The sequence below is a fragment of the Magnolia sinica genome, unplaced genomic scaffold (assembly GCF_029962835.1).
Source record: "Magnolia sinica isolate HGM2019 unplaced genomic scaffold, MsV1 ctg395, whole genome shotgun sequence".
Classification (NCBI taxonomy): Eukaryota; Viridiplantae; Streptophyta; class Magnoliopsida; order Magnoliales; family Magnoliaceae; genus Magnolia; species Magnolia sinica.
Window position 1 is genome coordinate 20,411 of NW_026682837.1, and position 20,388 is coordinate 40,798.

The following is a 20,388-nucleotide window of genomic DNA, read 5'->3' on the forward strand; positions in this document are numbered from 1 at the left end:
AAATGAATTATTTGCCTATCTCTTTCAAATATTTGAAAAAAATTCAGATCATACATAAATCAAACATACCTTTGGAGGGCTAAGGCTTAGTTAAAGGCCGTACAATAATTTCATGTTTTCAAAATTTAAAAGGATAAGAGAAGCAAAATTATGATAGAGAAATTGACTCTAAAATAGGATTAAGTAAAAGTTGGGATTAGGATAGGCCATAAACGGTTAATGGAACTTTACAAAGCGTCGTAGCATTGCATTGTTTTTCTTTTTTACACACACACACATACCACACACACTCATGCCATAGTGAAATTTCACCACCTATGGGTACTCAAACCCTTGACCAGGTGTTGAAACTCCTAAGAGTCTACCACCGGAGCAAGAGTAAGGACCCAACATTCTTTAAATAGTCACACCCTCGTACAATGCCATGGCCTTTTTCACATGTCAACAGATGCATTGATCAGCCATATGTGCATCAAAATAGTCACCAACATTCCACTATACAAACATGTTAAATCGTACCCTTTTTTTTGCAAAGTGGGAGTACACCATCTATAAAAATCCAAACATGTAAGGAAAAAACTGTACAAACATTCGAGTGGGCACTACAAACAAAAATTTCCTCACCTATCATATATCCTAAACACGAGCATATAAGAAATGACACATCGTATTAAGTAGATATACTTCCCAATAAAAGAGCTACCTAATAAAAAGTTTGAGGCCATGAGTCATAACAAACAACCAACAAAAAACTATACAATGTCAAACTGAGCAACCCAAAAAAATCCAAGGCCTGCAAATACAGAATAGGCATTGAGGCCCCTCGACCTCTTCTTCATATGAACTTCTTCCAAGAACCAATTTTAGAGCACGAGGGCAAAAAGAAACAACAAGGGTTATGGAACAAAATCACGAGAGATAAACAATCACGATCTCTTTAGCTTGTAATATCTTCCCTAGATGAATCCACACAAAGACCCCACTCGAAAATAGAAGAAAATCATATTCTGGTACTCAGTATCATCCTTAGCCACACTAGCCATCTCCAACACATGTGCACTTGCAATATCACATTGATCAGGCCACAAAAGTATAGGAATGTCATACTCATACTTTCGAACTCTTGCTTCACATCAAAAAAGTATAGGAATGTTTCATATATGAAAATGGCACAATAAACCCAATCAGTTCATAATGTCTACTAGAAATAAAAGAAATGTAAGAAGTAAGCAGTGTTTGTGATTCTGAACTTAGTAGGAAATTAAAATCGAAACTAATACCTTATTTCTATGGACTTATCATGCCAAGCAAAAGTTGTGCAGCTATCTTTTTCGTTCAAATTGCATATCTCCCTGACCATGACATTAGACTGTAAATATATCTCATAAATGATACATAAATGAAAAATCCTAAAGAAGAAGTGAAAATACCGAATTAAAATAAAATCTATCTCCTTGGGACAAGCAATCCATAAATTTTATCACGAAAAGACCACAATCATACCTATTTACATTAAAATGATAAAAGTGAGTACCTATTAAAATAAAATCAACACACATCCGTACAAAGAAGTAATTCAAAGATAAACATACGAATTTTTTTGTTGAGGGCATTCATTATTCATAATGAGTTAAAAAGTACCACAATCGGGTATACCATGTATTGAAAAATATTTCTTTACACTTGTAACCTGTAATAACGAAAAAAAAGTAAATATTCTCATAATCATATTATTCGAGTTTAAACAATTTACTTCGAAAAAATAATTTAAATCGAAACATATAAACAACTACATACCATTGTGTTGATGTAGCTAGATGTATGATAACCTTTGATAGAGTTGTAAACTAAACATATTTTTTTCTTCAGATCAATAGTGAGCAAGTACCAGTGTGATACTTCATCCATGTGAATAAAAATTTTATCTCTACTCCCCAAATCATAAGGTATCGTCTCAAAGACACGTTGAAGTTGACCACTAAAACTATTATCCGTGTCTTCACTTTTCTTTTTTTTTTTGCTTTATCATTTTTCCTTGAACGTATAAATTGCTGAAATAGTTCAATCATGAACAAATTAAAATGCTTACTTAATACATCAATATTTGTATGAACATTGCGCATTTATATAAAAAACTTACATGAAACCAGGTATTAAAAAAATGACATTTTAATAAATCCGGTCTATCTCTATTTTGTCGACTCTTCAGCAATTCACTATACTTGTCTATAACTTGAAACACAATTTAAATATATATATATATATATATATATATATATATATATATAATATGTCAAATGATTATACTCTTTGTATCCATTAATAGTAGATTAATATATGCTGTTACATGGGGTAGTACGAGAATGAAAACAGTATATGTGGATATACCTCATCATCAAGCCATCCTCTAGGATCAATCAATAAGTTTAACGAACTTCGAAGGACATAAAGTGGTCCACAAGAATCCTCCCTAAAGACATGTATTGGGTATTAGTATAAAGAACTACCACAATGAAAGTAAGTGAATAATGATAAACTGGTTAATTTATGTGTCATACTTGCAATCAGTCATGTGAACGAAACTTTTAATTGCAACATCCTCTTCTTGAGACAACATAAGCCCAGCCGCCCTCTCTTCCATTGTTGAATCATTATCAAGTGATTTTACTTTGCTTTTAGTATTACGTTTATGATATGTTATCATGTACGGTGATTATAAGACTTTTGAAGAATTTTTAATCCTACCACCCTCTTTCACACGCTTCACTATGGAACTCGGACTTCCAAGTACAAAATCATGATTGGTGGCCATTGCATTCATAGGAGAGAAAATATGTGGCTCATTTGCAGTTAATGGTGTATCCGATATTACATTTATACGAGGGGAAAGTTGTAGATTACATGCTGCCATCCAATTATCCTCCATTGTCTCACACATTGGACTGGTATAATGGCATTTCTTCTCTGACTTTGTCAATTTATCAAATATCTCTTTGATGAGTGCTGCCTGCGTATCTAGCTTATCTTGCATTCCCTTTAACACCTCCAATAATTGTTTACGTTCCTTCAACATTTCTTGGTAATGTAAGTTTTCTTCGTGATTCCTATTCTGAGTCATAGACTGGTCCTATTTCAATAGCATAAAATTTAATACAAGTTGAAATAAACTACAATAAAAACAAAGTATTTTAAAATGATTTTTTAATTAGAAATATGTGTATGTATATAAATGAAATAACCATTATGTAAAAAGTACTTACGATTTTCTCTTCCATCCTCACAAGTATGGGTTCCAACCACTGACGAATTTCTTTATTTGTATTTGAAGTCACCTTATATAAAGTAATGTGAAATTAGTTATATAATCTAAAAATATGTATAGAAAATATATAAAATTTTACTTACAATTTTCTCATCAATCTTCATAAGTATTTGTTCCAACCACTGATGTATTTCTCTATTCGAGCTTGAGGTGTCCTATATGAATATCACAACTATTACTTATATGATCAAGTGTGAGATCATTTATATTACCAAGAATCTATGTTATAAACAAAATAATCATTATATGAGGAATATTTACTATTTTCTCTTCAAACTTCACAAGGCATGGTTCTAACCACTGACGTATCTCTTTGATTGAATTTGATGTCTCCTGTATATCAATCACAATAAAGACTTATATATCTCAAGTGTGCAACCATGGGGTAATTACGTAATGGGCAAAAACATAAATATAAAGTGCTTACAGTGAGAGGTAAAAGGTGACTCTCCTCATTTGTAGGGGTTATATCTTCAATAATCTGATGGAGATAAATATATCACTATAAATGTATACTTGGACATAATAGTGATGAATGTTTAAATAGATAATTCTTTAACAAATGTATATACCTATGTGCAGATAAGATTGTCTAAATTTTTTTTATGCATGCCCGTCTGTTGATAACTGCTATCGACCCATCTTAAAATATGTGGATACACCATCTTCGTTGATAACCATGACGGAAGAATAATATGCTCGTGTAACCATGACTGTTGAAAACAATATCATTAATGAGAAAGACATGCAAAACAAATATATATATATATATATATATATATATATATATATATATATATATATATATATATATATATATATATATATATATATGTTGATTGAAAACAACCTCATTTATATAAGAAGTAATACTTACTTCCAAAACCATGACACATCCATTCACGTACTTTTTCTTCTTCCTCAAGCTTTCAGAAATACTCCTAACCAAAAATGTCCAAATGGCAGTGGCCCATGCATAACTATGCAATTTTTCTAACTCATTCACATAGTGTAACAAAAATATAAGAGTTGTCTCGCTGGCGATTGGAAAAAGAATTGTATTGAATAAATACAGGATAAACAATTTCGCAAAATCAGATATAGATTCTTCCGAACTTTCTTCCAACAAATTTTTAATATTCTCCTCTATTAACTCTCTCTTGAGAAGAACATTTGCAAAATATTTTTTCTTTAGTTCTTTCTCACTTGCACTCAATTCCCTTTTCAAATCTATATGTTCTCCATTCATACTCAATCCCAATATAATGGCAATGTCTTGGGGTTTAAAAAAGATCCTCTTTCCTCCGAGGAGGAAACAATTATGTTCGTCATCCCATTTAGTAAGAATAGTATTTAGAAATGTGCGTTGAACTAGAAACTTGGAAAAATGCATAAATCCTTTAAATGGAGTATCTTCTAGCACTTTAATATGTTCATCTTTCAAATTCACCTTCTTGATAAAATTATAAAACTTTGATGGCGCACATCTAGTAGTATAATTGACTTTTTGTGAGTAAATGTTCTCCTACATTCAATGAGAAACAATCATGAGTTCATCACATACCTTTTTAATATTGTATATTAAATCATTCTAAATTTGATTAATATTATCTGAAAGAGGGTAAAATAACTCACCATGGCATACCAAAAACCACTTCAATATGATGTCATAGTATGAGAATATAATAATCCTGTTTATAAGACAAATAAATGATGAGAGAAAACTAGATGATAATATAAGAAAAAAAATTACTCCGATCCATATATAAACAGATTTTTGGTGACATCGACATATTTGCAATATTATTGAAATATTGTCGATACACTAGTGATACAAGCAACACCTGAAATTTATATAGTCGAAAATATTGGCAATACAAGAGACTTGAATTTACACCGTCGAAAATATTGGTGATACATTGGTGATATGTAGTGATATATCGCTGATACATAGAATTTTTGATACTATCAGTGTTATCCGTATCGCCAAGCTAGAGATATGGATAATATCGGGGATACTCTGATTAGGACAATTGTTATGCCCCATGTGCATTGATGTTGTCGGATGGTGGGCCCATCATGCAACCAATTCTCACACGTTGGGCCATATTAACAAGTCACAGTTTGCCATTCATATTTGTTTCTAGGGGGGAACCAACTTGGGAAAGTGACTTGAATATGTAAATTGGATCAAAATCACAAATGTGGTAAATTGCTTACATATGTAAAGGGATTGCTATGTATATAATTTACTATGTGAAGCATTTAAGCATTTAAATGGTTTGTAGACAAACATGCCAGTAAGTAATAGAAATTATCCAATAAGTGTTAGAACTTGTACAAGTACACCAGATCCCAGCTATTGGGATGTTCCATAGTTTCTAACATCTTGAAGGTTACAACTTACAAAATGTAGCTAATGAAGAGAAGATTACAATGAATTGATATAACCACTTTCTAAGTGGGTTTACTTCAATTTCTAACAATATTGGAAGTATTTGCATGTCTTTGTTTCCTTCTTATTAAATTTACAATGTCACTGCTATGCAACTACAAAGAATTACAAATATGAAAGGAGTGGTCTGCGTTGTTGAGCTTGTGTTGTGCAGAACTTGAGGATGAAATCAGACAGACTATCAGCATAGATGGTGATTTTTTTTTTTTTTTTTTTTTGCTTTTCTCATCAAAGTGGGTATTTGTGGATGAGATCGAGTGGGAGAAGATTTGAATTGTTGAATGACGTCAGCGGTTGCTACCACTAGAGGAAATGGCATTCGAAAAGTGGGCTGGCTGCATGGTGGTGCTGGTCACATGGCCAGAGCTGGTTTGGAGTCCGAAGTTTTCTTTTAGTTTTTTTTTTCAAAGTGAGTGGTGACATGGACCAATGAGGATTAGGCAATCAGGGAATCCCTATTTACCAAATAACAGAGGATTCGGGCTCAGGACAGATTGGATAGTGACTTCAGCACCACCCAACCAATGTATTGGGCAATGTGGGACTCACCCTAATATATGTTTTTTATATTCTAGCCCTCCATTCATTTTACTAGCTTTATAGGGCATGAGCCCAAAAAATAAATAAATAAGCCCAAGCTCGAGTGGACCACACCCACTGTTTATTTACTATCCAACCTATTGTTAATGTCACATGACTTGGAGAAGGGAAAATGACCTTATGAAGTTTTTAATAAGGGCCCTCAATCATCATTGTTTCCTATGGGCTACCTGAGCTTTTGATCTATTTCATCTGGCTGTGGATAAACAAATACATCACAGTGGGCCACACAGCACCCAAGAACACATGGTGCTGGGTCACCCCAATATACTTCCGTTCGCAGCACCTGTTTGACATAAGTGCGTAAGATTCCCTTGCTCTGTGGGGCCACCGTATTATATATGCAACATCCACTCCGTCCACTAGGTTCTATGATATATTCTAGGCCGTTGGAGAAAATATCATCTGGATACGTAATTCATATGGGCCACACAACAGGAGACAATTGGGGATGGTATACGAAGTATGGGTTTGTTTGTGGTGCTGCACTGGTGTGAATCTTTCATCAAATCCATTAATCAGGTGTAATTCACTGGGATGAAGTTAAATACAAAAACACCATGATAAAAAAAATATCAAGTGGCCCACACCATCTCAGCCTAGATTTTTGGGAGCAATTTCACATTGTTCTCATTGGAATGGCCTGTCAGAGCTTTTTATCAGGAGGATCTTGTGTATTTTAATTAAAATAAGATTTCTCACTTGATTTACAACGTGGATTTACATAAAAAAACACGGTGGCCCCTACAAAGCGTGGGTGTTGCGTAAAAAAAACAGAAAATCAATGCATTCGAAAAATTCATCACAATTTGGGAATCCAGATGCACGATTAAATGCGGGCTCACTTCATCTTTTAGCCAACCAGTTGCAGCTAGCCCATTGCTACTCTATGGAATCCCTACGATAGGTGAATCTGGACCCTCCTATTGGCGGGCCCAGCTACGGATGATCGGTGAATCTTGAAAAATACCAGCATCTGATGAACAGAATATTCCCTTTTTTGAATTAAGAGCATTGACTTTCGAGGCTTTCTCTACCACTGAGTCATCCCCTCAGAGGGACCACTTCATGGATGGTCCAATATCACCAAACGTACAACCACGTGTACGGTGGAGCGGCAACGAACCATGTCTGGCCCACATTAGCGCGACAGTCAAGAGTCTGCCTCAACTTCAAAGAGCATGATGAATACATGTAGTGCATAGATGAAAGAATAAAATACAGGCATATACATGCATGCATGCATGGTATAGATGCATGAATACATTGCATGCTTGCATACCTTCGGATGTTTCTTTCTTCCTTTTGCAAGCTCAATCCCTCTGCCGCTCCCTTTGTCTCACTTGGCGTCGCTCCTCCTTGAAACTATATCAACCTCAAACCGAGGATACGTGTAGTGTCCTCGACCATGGCCGTTTGGATGCTTCTAATGGCTTGTTTGGAAAATACTCGTTAACTCAGCAGTGATGACTGGAAGTGGGTCCTTGGAAAGAGCCCTCCCTTCCCGTTTTCTTTTTCTGTTTTTTTTTTTTTTTTTTTTCCTTTATTTTTTTTAATAACGGTTTAGCGTCCGAAGCTTTCTTTTATTTTTTTAATCCTTTAAGTGAGCGGTGACGTGGACCAATGAGGATCCGGGTAACAGGAATTCTCTGTTTACCTGGTAACAGAGGATCCAGACTCTATATATATATATATATATATATATATATATATATATATATATATATATATATATATAATTCCTTCTTTCTTTCTTTTTTTTTTAAAAAAACCTTTGAAAAACATGTATTCGGATTATTTTAGGACAGCATGTTTGCATTTTACTATCAGTGGTCCTACCTCTAACATGTGGCCAATCGAAGTGTATGGGAACCAGGCATCTCACAGGAGCAGTCATCCTCCCCGTAACCTTGTCATTCTTTTTCTCTCTTACTCTTGCTGACCAACAGCTGGGCCCCACCCGATGAACAGCAAATAATGGGAGCTGGTAAGTGGACTTAGCAGGGGCCCCTCGATTTGCTAGGGATTTGATTAGAAAAACTTTTACACTCCGGTAGAGGATGATGGTTGATCGCTTCCACTTCTAAATTGCAGATGTGGCATATGTCAATTTTAATCAAACCATCCAAATCCTTGGTCCAATTTAGATGGCTGGCCAATTAACAGATTGATGGACATTTAATATGCGGTCTCAATGAATAAATAATATTCTGCAGTTGAATTCAAAAACAAGTTATAATCAATATTTAGGATTTTGTTCAAACAAATCCAAATTTCGTACTATGAATTACCTAAAGCAGAACCCGAAATTTTTGACGGTTTAGTTTTGACTTAATATATATGTCAGGTATAAAGTTTCTGAGCGCCAGTGTATGGACAATCATAAACTTCGGAGTATCGAAATAACTTCTCTTGTGATAATGCCCGCATATTATTGAGGGAGAAATGACCTCACAAGCACCACCACGACCACCTCTTCTCGTCGTCTTTACTGTAAATCTCATTAGCTTGTCTGCCTTCAAAACAAGATGCTTCTTCTCTCTTACTTTCCCAACGGTAAGTCCTCCTTCTCATCTTCTTCTTCTCCTCCCATCTTTTGGTGAAGTTCTTTCCCTTTTTCTTGTCTACTATTGTGAATCTTTCTATAAAAGTATACACAAGTCTACCAAATCTGGAGAAATTCTCAGCCCAATTCAAATTCTATTACGATTTTCAGATACCTTTAGTTCAGTTTCTCCGCTGATACTTTTCAGAAGTCTCTGAAACACCGAGTTCTCTCCAAAGAAAAAAAAAAGGGAAAAAAAAAAAAAACCCATTTCAGATTGAGAGAACTTTCTAAAAGCCTACTTGGGTTTTCTACAAAATTCAAAAAAATCGATCCCAAAATCTAGAATTTCTCAAAAGATCTTTCATAGTTTGGAGAGTTTAGCAAAACCCATTTCATAAATTTTCTAATTCACAAAAAAAGAAACCACGTTGGATTTTCCATGGATACCCTCCTAAGAACCCACAACAAACTTGAATTGCTTCACCCAATTCATGGGTTTGCAGAGAAACACAGCTTCTCAAACTCCTCAAAGCTTCTCCACCGTGATTGTAGATTTAAACTCAAGAAATTTCAGAAGGAATGGTGTCGAAATGGTTGTGTTAAGGCCAGTGGCAGTGCTCTTTTGGAGCTTGTTCCTGAAACGAAGAAAGAAAACCTAGAATTTGAGCTCCCCATGTATGACCCATCCAAGGCCCAAGTCATGGACTTGGTGGTAGTTGGTGGTGGGCCCGCAGGGCTCGCTGTCGCCCAGCAGGTCTCCCAAGCGGGCCTCTCAGTCTGCTCCATCGACCCATCACCAAAGCTGATCTGGCCGAACAATTACGGCGTCTGGGTGGATGAGTTTGAAGCTATGGATCTTCTTGACTGTCTTGACACCACCTGGTCTGGTGCCGCTGTGTTCATTGATGACCGGACCAGGACGTACCTTGACAGGCCATATGGCCGGGTCAACCGCAAGCAGCTCAAGTCTAAGATGATGCTGAAATGCATCACAAACGGCGTCCTGTTCCACCAGGCGAAGGTGGTTAAGGTTATTCACGAGGAGTCTAAGTCCGTTTTGATTTGCAATGACGGTGTCACCGTTCAGGCTAGGGTGGTCCTTGATGCCACGGGGTTCGCACGGTGTCTTGTCCAGTATGATAAGCCGTATAATCCTGGCTACCAAGTTGCCTATGGGATCCTCGCGGAGGTTGAAGAACACCCATTTGAATTGGATAAGATGGTCTTCATGGATTGGAGGGATTCACATCTTGATAACAAGACTGGATTGAAAGAGAGGAATGAAAAAATCCCAACATTTCTTTATGCAATGCCTTTCTCATCAAAGAGGATTTTTCTTGAAGAGACTTCGTTGGTTGCCCGGCCTGGTCTACGGATGGAAGACATACAGGAGAGGATGGAGGCTAGATTGAAGCATTTGGGTATCAAAGTGAAGAGCATAGAAGAGGATGAAAGGTGCATTATCCCAATGGGCGGTCCTCTTCCGGTGCTCCCCCAGAGGGTTGTAGGAATAGGTGGTACTGCAGGTATGGTGCACCCATCTACCGGGTACATGGTAGCCAGGACTCTTGCAGCAGCTCCAATAGTCGCAGACTCAATTGTCCAGTACCTCAGTTCCGAACGGGCAGTTCTGGGGAATGAATTGTCTGCAGAAGTTTGGAAAGATTTGTGGCCGATAGAGAGGAGGCGACAACGGGAGTTCTTTTGCTTTGGAATGGATGTTCTGCTCAAGCTTGATTTGAAAGGGACAAGGAGGTTTTTTGATGCCTTTTTCAATCTTGAACCCCATTATTGGCATGGATTTTTGTCATCGAGGTTGTTTCTTCCGGAGCTTGTGTTTTTTGGGGTTTCCTTGTTCTCACATGCCTCCAATATTTGTAGGTTAGAGATCATGGCAAAGGGCACTCTTCCCCTGGTAAATATGATTACCAACTTATTGCAAGACAGAGATTAGGATGATTTGATTTTTATCAGCTGTATCTTACTCTTAATTGCTGCATTGTATCTATATCTAAGGGCATGTTTTTCTGTCAACCTTCAATGTCAGTTAAACCACTCTAGTAACGTTGTTTACTTTATTTTTTTCTTTTAATCTTTCTTAAAACTTTTAGGAGGAGATGCATTTCCTGAGCTTATAGCTGTTGGGCCTGCTCTGTTCATGTATTCCCTCAGTAATTCTGCATAGAGTTCAATGACAAAAGTCATCTTTTCTTTTCTTTTCTGGGTTTTTTTTTTTTTTTTTTTTTCTGGTAAATATGATCAATATCTCGTTAAAAGCGTTGAATGGAAACCTGATAACCTCACTTGATTTCCATCTGGTGCTGGGTTTCCATACAAAATAGTGAGTTGACAGTTACAACCATTTTGATTTTCAAAAGCCAATCCAATTTGGCAGCTGAAATAGTATGACTGTCAATTCCTCAAATGAAAGATGAGTGAATGAAAATTGAAAAGAGTGAGCTGGCTGTCTTTAAAATAATATATACTTAACGTGATCAATGATTCTATGAATTCTTCTTACCTTATCTTTTTTCTTTGGTGGGTAACTTTGAAATTTTAATGAAGGTTAAAAAAAACAGAAGGAAAGAACACTACCAAAAGAAAAAGGAACACTAAACAGCCAAAAGAAACCCAACAAAGCATAGTGAGAAGACAAATGGTAGCTGCTGCTATCTCCTATCGATGACGGAAAGAGAGGTGCTAACTGCACCCCCTTAAGCTAGATGATTTGCTTCTGAATTGGCATCGTGATGCACACATATAAATCATTATCGATTAGATTAGCCAGCTTCTTTCTGCATCTCTTCATTTTGACCCATTTCACAATGTCACTTGAGTCTCCTTCTACAACTATTTGCAATATATTAAATTCCAAAATTACCTTAATACCCTGAAGCAAAGTAGTTGTCTCAGCATAGTTGGAGTCAGTTATTCCAAGATTCTAATGGGCCCCAAGAACTCTAACATTGTTGTACCCCCTTTGATGACCAAGAATTCTTATTACCTTATCTTTCTCTGTGGCGCCCTGGTGGACCCTCCTATTATCGCTAATAACTGCTAGATGGGAGAGGTTCTTCAGGGATTGGACATGGCCCCAAAATGACCATAAGCAGTCCAATCAAAGGAATACAAATTGGAAAGGAGAGTAAAATAGTGGTTAAATTGATTTTAATCATATGGTTTTGATCATCAGATCTAGATGATTTCCAGTTCCTGTGAAAAATGTGGTGGACCCTTTCTATTAAATGGTCCATTGTGGTCATAGGGGGTCCATCTTGATCTAGCGGAAGAATTTCTGTTGGATCATCGTTCTAATTAGCAGTTGAATGTAGAAAAGCCAATTAAGCATAAATAAATGCTAAATAATAAAATAAATAAATAAATAAAAACACTAAACTTGGTTATGGTGGCTGTAATTTGGTTAAAGTTCCTTGGTTTGTGAAGGCTGTGCAAGAAATTTAGTTGAGTTTATAAAATTCTCTTAGTATAATAACCAAAAACATCTGCAAGTGTAGATATCTCAGCCCATCCTTTAAAGTGACAATCTAATGAAACTTTGGGGCAATATACTATTCTGAAACATTGGCGGCAGTATCACGGATGTTCGCATCGGAGACTTTTCCCTACTATACAAAATCATAACACCACCTTCTGAATTCTTATTTAGGAGAATACTGTCATCCTTCTGCACTTGTTATTTTCCTCTTCTAATCAGTATGGTTCGTGACTTTGCTGTATATAGTCACTGCTGGAGCATCTTTACCACTTTCTGCAGGGCTCCATTTGCCATGAATTCACAGCAACAATAAAGTTTTACTGAGCTAATAAATAATTAAATAACAGAAATTCAGTCATCAGGTATGATTTTCTGTACCATTTCTGATAATTTTTGCTGCATTTTTTTCTCTCAGATGATTGTCGTCTTATTATTAGAGATCAACGAGCTCTACTAAACCCACATGCATGTACAAAGCTGTTAACACACATGCACGACACCACATGTGCCAGCCTGGGAAAATAAATTTAGGATGAAAAACATAATTAATTGTGTTCTCTTAACTGTCTAACTATTCCTGACATTGTGGCCCGCCTGCTGAATAAATATATCTTTATTTTTTGGAGAAAAATATACATGGTCACAACCAACTTATGGATCCTTAGATATTACTCCTTTCATGGGTGCTAACGTGTGCATTAGCAGCCTTGTAGAATAACGTGTGCATTAGCAGCCTTGTAGAATGTGTGGGCTTAGCAAAGCTCAAAATCACAGTTAGGTATTTATGTATGTGTATTTTATCTTGATGGATAGCCTACTTGCCTTGGGCTGCGTTTGAATGCAAAGCATATTGAATCATGAACATCAGTTTGCTTTGGGCTGCGTTTGAATGCAAAGCATATTGAATCATGAACATCAGTTTGATTAAGAGGAAACGGCAAAATTTACTGAGTCCTAATCACTATGCCAATGAAATGGTCTTCACATTACAGTTATTTGTTCCCTTCCATATCTAAATTGAAAGCAACGAAGTTGTTAGTAAGAGGCCAGATCCTCTCTATGAATGCTAATGGAGGAATACACTCTGGTTGTTTCCACTTTATTAGACATAAATTTCAGTTCAATTCCACTTGTCGGTTCAGGAAAATTTTGCGTATCTGGTGGCCAAACGGTTGGGCTCTTTTTTCTAGTGAATCCCCTGTGACCCGCCACTGACTAGGAGAACTAGTTAGGCCTGTCCGGTGGACACCTAGAAATGAGTCCATCTCATTTAATTTAACAGTCGTTATGATTTTTTTCATTTTCATTTTTTGAAAGATGTTAACAGTAACTATATATCTAATATATAGTTACTGTTAACATGAACTCATTATGTATCAGAGATCGATCTCTAATATATAATTACTGTTAATTAAAATGAGAAAAACTCATCTTTAGGTCTCTATGTTCACGAACCCCAAGTGCAGGGTTGCGAAGTAATAATAACTCGGTGAGACCGAGGTCGAATCCACCGGAAATGGGAAACACAATCTAGAACTAATTTAAGTTTAATGTGTTTGTTTGAGTTTTTAATCTAACGAGGTAGAAAGAGTAAAAATTAATAAAGATAAAATACTAAGAATTCAGGAATTCACTTGTAACAATCTCAATATCAACTTACTAATTCAATGGGTAACTCAATTGGAATTGAAGTCAAATCATATCCAATCGGTAGATAATTCTGTTAAACCATCATTTATGTATCAAAAAAGATTTGAACTTCAATTGAATTGGTTCCACATAAATCACCAACATATTGATCGTAGAGAATTTAAAGCATATACCATGCCCGGAGTCAATAATAAATCAATGGAATTTACAGATCAATCCATTGCAAAAGAGATAAAAAATTATTCTTAGCTTTCCTAAGCATCCAATGTACCTGGAGTCAATAATAGATCAAAATAAATTAAAAATAAATCTTCATTCAAACCAAACATCAACGAATTGTTCAACATTCAAATCAAATAACTTCAATCAAAGTAAAATAAACATTAAGAAAAACTACAAGCTTTATCCCTTAGCCTTAGCTAAAAGATTAACTAGTCATAGCTAACTTAAAAACAAAGAAAAAATTAGAAGATCAACTATAACTCATGAAGAAATCGAAGTGGAAGGATATTTTCGGTGCACCACCTAGGCTATCTCTTCATTTCCAAACCCTAAAAGATGATGTGGAATAGCCTAGGGATTCCTTTAAATAGTTTTGGAACTCAATATTTCACACCACTTTGAAAAAGTTCGCAAATTGTCTTTGAATTTACGTCGTTACCGCGACTTCGATGACATTGAAGGATACATGAATATGTCTAGCGAGAAAATCAAATTTTCCTTGATTTTTGCAATGAGATCGAAGTTAGCTTCGATGACATCAAAGTTTGTTTTTGTAATTTTTCAGGATTATGTTTTATGGCCCTGGAGTTTCATAATATGATTTTTCTGGCCCTTGGTTTCTTTACTTCAAATCTTCGATTCCTTCATCCCTCACTTGGTTTCCTTGGATCTTTGGTATGTGAATTCTTAATTAATGACTTCCAAGTCGCCAATTCTTTATTATATTCTTTTGAGCCCTAAATCCATCCTTTTAGGTGCATATTCATCTTAGACTTTCGAATCACCTCGCATGATAAAAACATATATAATTAAATCAAATCAACACTTAAATGCTTGCAAAAATAATGTAATTGAATGGTTAAATATACAATATGTGAGTCTCAACACACCCTCCAACTAGTATTTTGTTAGTACTGAGCAAAATATGAAAAAGATATTTCGAAAACAAAAGAATGATTTCCATAAGTTCAATTAGTTTTAAAAATAATCCAGATTATAGAAATCTAAAATATATTAATATTGAGTACTATTTTATCCTAAACCTTAGCACTTTTTAAATCCTTCAATCAAGTTCCAAGCATTAATCTTATAATCAAAACTATTCTAAACATTGAGTTCCATGAGCGTATATTGAAGTCTAAATTTGACACAACCAAATGTTCAGTTATCTATTTTCATGATGACATTGGTAATCAAAAGAGTTTAAAATAATTAAAACTTAAACTAAAACTTGCCTTAAAGTTCAACACTATATTCTTCCAGCTTTTTATTTTTCTATCGATGACTTTCATACTATTTTCACTTTTTTCTTCTTTTCAACAGTACTTAATAAACTTTGACAGGTAGCCTTTTTTCGACGGCAACTATTTTTTAGCTGGGTATTACTTCTTTCTTTTTCTTTTTTCAATTCTTTTTATTGAACATGATGGACAAATTCCATAGGTTTGATTCATATCATTTTTAATAATCATAAAGTTAATAATTCAATATCAAACTTCAACTTTAATGTGCAAGCTAGATATGATATGTAAAATCTTGACTCGATCAATGTTTAAAAACTTCAAATTAAGAATTTAAAACTCCAAGTTAACTTTAAAAATCTAGCAAATAACTAAATTTTAGAATTCAAAAATCCTTACCATTATTTTATCATTTTAATCTCTACATTATCTTCAAAATCACCTAAATTCATAAAAAAAATTCATTTTTTTAAAAAACTTTATTTTAAAAATTAAATTATATCTAAAAAATTTTGCAATTCAGCACAAATCACAAATAGAAGAATTTCCAAAGTAAACCTACCACCAACCTAAAATATACATTGTACATTGTCCAAAATGTATAAACATATGTAACAAGAGAAATATTGAGAGCAATGCAAATAAAGATGGAGTAGATGAAGAGTACCTGGAAAGTCGAGCAACAAATGGACTAGTGTGATCTTCCTATCTAAAGATGTTCAGTAACTATACTAGACCTAACAAACAAATCCTAATAAAATGAATTAATCCTAGAAAATGAATAAAGTCCTAATCCTAAACTTGGAAAGCAAAGAAAAACTACTCATTCTTAACAGATAAGTTCCTCCTCTGGTCAATATCTTAATAAATTTATTAGTAGATTTCTCAACAAAATCATTCAAAAACCCTTTTTGCAATATGCTTGGATGTTTTGGAGTATGACTATCCAGAGAAATTTATGAACCTCAGCGTAAAGTTTTCTTTTAATCCCCTGAGGTATTCAAAGTGGATAATATTTATTTGCGGAAGAAAAGTTTTTAATATTAGTATACCTCGGTGACTCAGAGACTACAATTAGGTGAAACTCGGAAAAATTTCAATTAAACAATGTAGTCTCAACACATTCCGAAGTTTCAAACTTCGATTCGAATTTCAGCTTATCCTCCAATGATAAACATAATGAATTTGTGGAAAGAGGGGCTTCAGAATAATGATTCCTCCGGTCAGTATCATCTATCGAGGTATTGTCTTCTAAGGCATTCACTATGTTTTTTACCATGTTATCATTAAAATCCTCTAAGTGAGCCAAGCAAACTTCTAAAGAGTTGGGACATTCAGTTGAAAGAGACTCATTCTCTACATTGAAATCAAGCATGTCATGTGGGTGGAGTAGATCATCATCACTATGTTTGAAAAGTACCAATGGTTCTTTATTATTAACCTGGATTGTCATTGAGATCGACTTTTGGGAAAGTTGAACTATATACTCATAATCATAATCCAACTGCTCAATTTCAAATTCAGTATACTCCACAAGCGAGTTCGAATCACTCTCTTTGCATTGTATTTCTAGATTGGGATGAGGCTGAGTTAAACTAGCATCTTCCTCATCAATTAGTCGTGGCTGAATTTATTGAATGAAGGATTCAAGCAACTCTAGTGATTTTCTAATGTTTACGAATTATTGCATGACATGTTGGTTGAATTGTTCTTGAGCATCTATGACTTTCTGGAGTGAATCCTCTTCGATTGTTTGTGGTTGGATCTCATAAGTACGGGATCCAAGAGGATAGTCATTAGAATCTATGGTTGGTTCATCTCTCCAATTTAAACTCTTATGTTTCCACTAATTGAAATCATATGGGTCATATTTGAGAGTATTTGATGGTTGTTGGTAAGTGTTATCATCCCTATAATAATCATGCATTGTCTTCTTAACTGGTAGATGATAATTATTTTCCCTCCTGTATTCTTGTAGTGACTTCTTAATCGATGGAGCATCATATCCCGGTCGGTACTCGATCATACTTTTAATTAATTTTCGAGACATAGGTTCTTTCTTAACATAATCATCTAACAACCCTTCAACGAATCTCGTCTCTTAGAAGTTGATTAGAGTATTCATGTGCTCACTCTTACATGAACATGGTGAAACCCTAATAGAAATTCTAAGAAAAAAAAATAATCTTACAACAATAAGGAAAGTAAGTAGATGAGAGTAATGGAGGATGTTACTGGAAGAGAGGAATTAGAATGAAGATCTTATAAGACAGAAACAGTAAACAATGCTAGTAATGTTAGGAAAAAAAATAAGATAAACCTTGAAAATAAAATTATGAAAATTGAAAAATTCTAAAAATTCTAAATTAGAAAAATTTAGAAAACAAGAAAATTCTAACTTAAAAGAAAAATCAAACATAGAACCTAGACCTAATTATGTTCAATGCCACTCCTCGGCAATGGTGCCAAAAACTTGTTCACGAACCTTAAGTGCATTGTTACGAAGTAGTAATAACTCAGTAAGACAGAGGTTGAATCCGTAAGGAATTGAGAATAAAGTCTAGAACTAATCTAAATCTAATGTGTTTGTATGATTTTTTAATCTAGTGAAATAGAAAGATGTAACGCCCTGAAATTCGGGTGTCGAGCATAACTCAGCTCCCGAGTTCCAAAACATCACTTATGCAACATATTTAATGATGGATGTATGTTGACTGTATTAGTGCATAAAATATGAAATAGATTAAGCCAAAACACAGATATGATTCAGGGACAAGTGAATAAAGCAAGCGGAAGACTTATAGCAAAATATGTGTACAAGTGTAAACCCCTGAATTACATATACGAGCCAGATCGTTTGAAAGTGTTATGTAACAAAATTTGAGTATAAATTACATCATTTCAATTCCCAAAAATAATCCCATGGTCCCGCACATCAGACCGAGGCTCGCTAGAACCCGCCTGAAAACTGCATATAGGAGAAGGCAGCCTCGTCATCATCCAGCTCCCGCTCTGCCTCAGACGTCGCATCCACATCTGCAACATCAGGGCCTAAGACAGAGTCTAGTGGGTGTGTAACACCGCCCCAGAAACGTGGGAGTGAGTGATCAACTCAGTAGAACAATAAGGCACTGGTTAACATGTTATCAGTTCAATCAAACAGTAATGATAAAGCATGACAATTAAATAAATCCTAAGTACTCTTGTTAATGCAAGTATGAATGCGGTATGATGCGTGCCCTCACGCGTACACCCTCAGCGTCTTCATCTTACGTTACGTATGACATCGCCTCAAAATGCGCCACATCTACAAAGCACATGCAAATGCGGTGCATGGATATGATTACCAAGTTGTTATTAGGCCGTTTCACACAACAGGATTGGGAAGCTAAGATACCTTCCTCATGTCACCATCCAAACAGTGATCCACGCTAGGGTCGTCAATCCTAGTCATCTCATACGATCATATGTTTGAGGTCGTAGCAAAGGGCTCGTCACCAATCAATGCACGCCTTTCATGCCTTTACTACCACAATTTGGCTCGTCACCTCCTTGCGGTATCCAGGTATGCTCGAGGTCACTACAAAGGGCTCGTCACCAATCAATGTAGGCCGACAACACGAATATAGTGTCCCATACCACCATAATCGGCTCACGAGTTTAGTTGCTCATTGGTCACTACGGGGAGGCTCGTCACCCCAGCGTAGGCCGACAGCTCGACTACGGTGTCCCATACCACCATGTCCGGCTCATGAGTCTTAGTGGATCAGGTACCATGGTTATTAGGATGTTATCGGTAAGTTCGGTACCCTAGATTCAAGCAATAGCGTCCATACATGGTTAACATACATTGGATAATCGGGTTATTTGACGAACTCGACTAGCACAAGCGCACGTTGAATTGAGCGACATGGAGTGCGCAAACACTCCGCGTGGCCAAACCACTGCCGACAACTCTAATACGACTCGGGTTCGTCTAATACGTCCGACGTGGCGAAAGCAATCTCAACCACGCATATAGGGTCAATTACCGATTTCCTGGACTAAAGCATAGTCCCAAACACCTTACACTACTACAGATACTCATATGGATTGTAACACAGTAATGGAACAACAACTCAAATCATTGTACACCAGCACTTGAAGAATATCAACTTAACATAAATGTAAGCATAGGTAATGCTTGAATTTAAATAACTTGGAATGTAACTGCATAGAGGAAATCATGCGCATCAATAGGAGTATTGAGAATCACTTCTCAACGCCTACAATTAGTGTAATCAGTTACACTTAGATCATTCATGCATTTCTACAAACACTTAGCATAAATGGAACGACATACATGACGTATGTTGGAATACATGCACTTAGACAATTCCTTTTACCAAGGAGTCGTCATACATGCATCTAGCATACATACATGACAAATAATCATGGCAAACACAAGTGCGTATTTTATACGTATACGGTACTTTATAAATACACATAGAATACACAAATCTCAATATAGCACATGCATATCAGGAAAGCAATGTAAACATAACATTTGACATGTGAAATCTCATCCCTAACAAGAATAAATCACTAACTGGGATTGAAAGCCTTGAAAACCATAACCTATACACTTAAAGTCCTCACCTTAAGCGAAGAAGAACCACCGAACTGATTTAGACGAGTTGTCTTCGTCAACGGTGCTAGAATACCCTAAAATAAGGATAGAAATGAGATACAACAACTCCAAAACTAATCTAAGCTCTAACACAGGTTAGGGTTAGGTTTAACTTACCCCAAAAGAACTCAGAATCGTCAGAAGAACGATTCAAAGTGAAGGTTCAAAGATGAAGAAGAACAAGG

At 35.7% G+C, this 20,388-nt stretch overlaps 1 protein-coding gene and 1 long non-coding RNA gene across 2 annotated transcripts; one reads left to right on the top strand and one right to left on the bottom strand.

Moving 5' to 3' along the window:
• Positions 1-2,377: 2,377 nt before the first annotated feature.
• Positions 2,378-3,588, bottom strand: LOC131236339 (uncharacterized). Its single transcript, XR_009166695.1, has 3 exons — positions 3,406-3,588; positions 3,261-3,332; positions 2,378-2,470 (listed from the first exon to the last, which is right to left on the bottom strand). It is a non-coding gene; the product is annotated as an uncharacterized LOC131236339 (long non-coding RNA).
• Positions 3,589-8,776: 5,188 nt separating this feature from the next.
• Positions 8,777-11,003, top strand: LOC131236337 (lycopene beta cyclase, chloroplastic-like). Its single transcript, XM_058233458.1, has one exon. It carries the CDS (start codon positions 9,365-9,367, stop codon positions 10,877-10,879), a length of 1,515 nt encoding a protein of 504 aa, XP_058089441.1. The 5' UTR covers positions 8,777-9,364; the 3' UTR covers positions 10,880-11,003.
• The last annotated feature ends 9,385 nt before the right edge of the window (positions 11,004-20,388 follow it).

Coding starts and splice junctions, on each gene's coding strand:
- LOC131236337 (XM_058233458.1), top strand. CDS start 9,365: ATGGATACCCTCCTAAGAACCCACAACAAACTTGAATTGCTTCACCCA.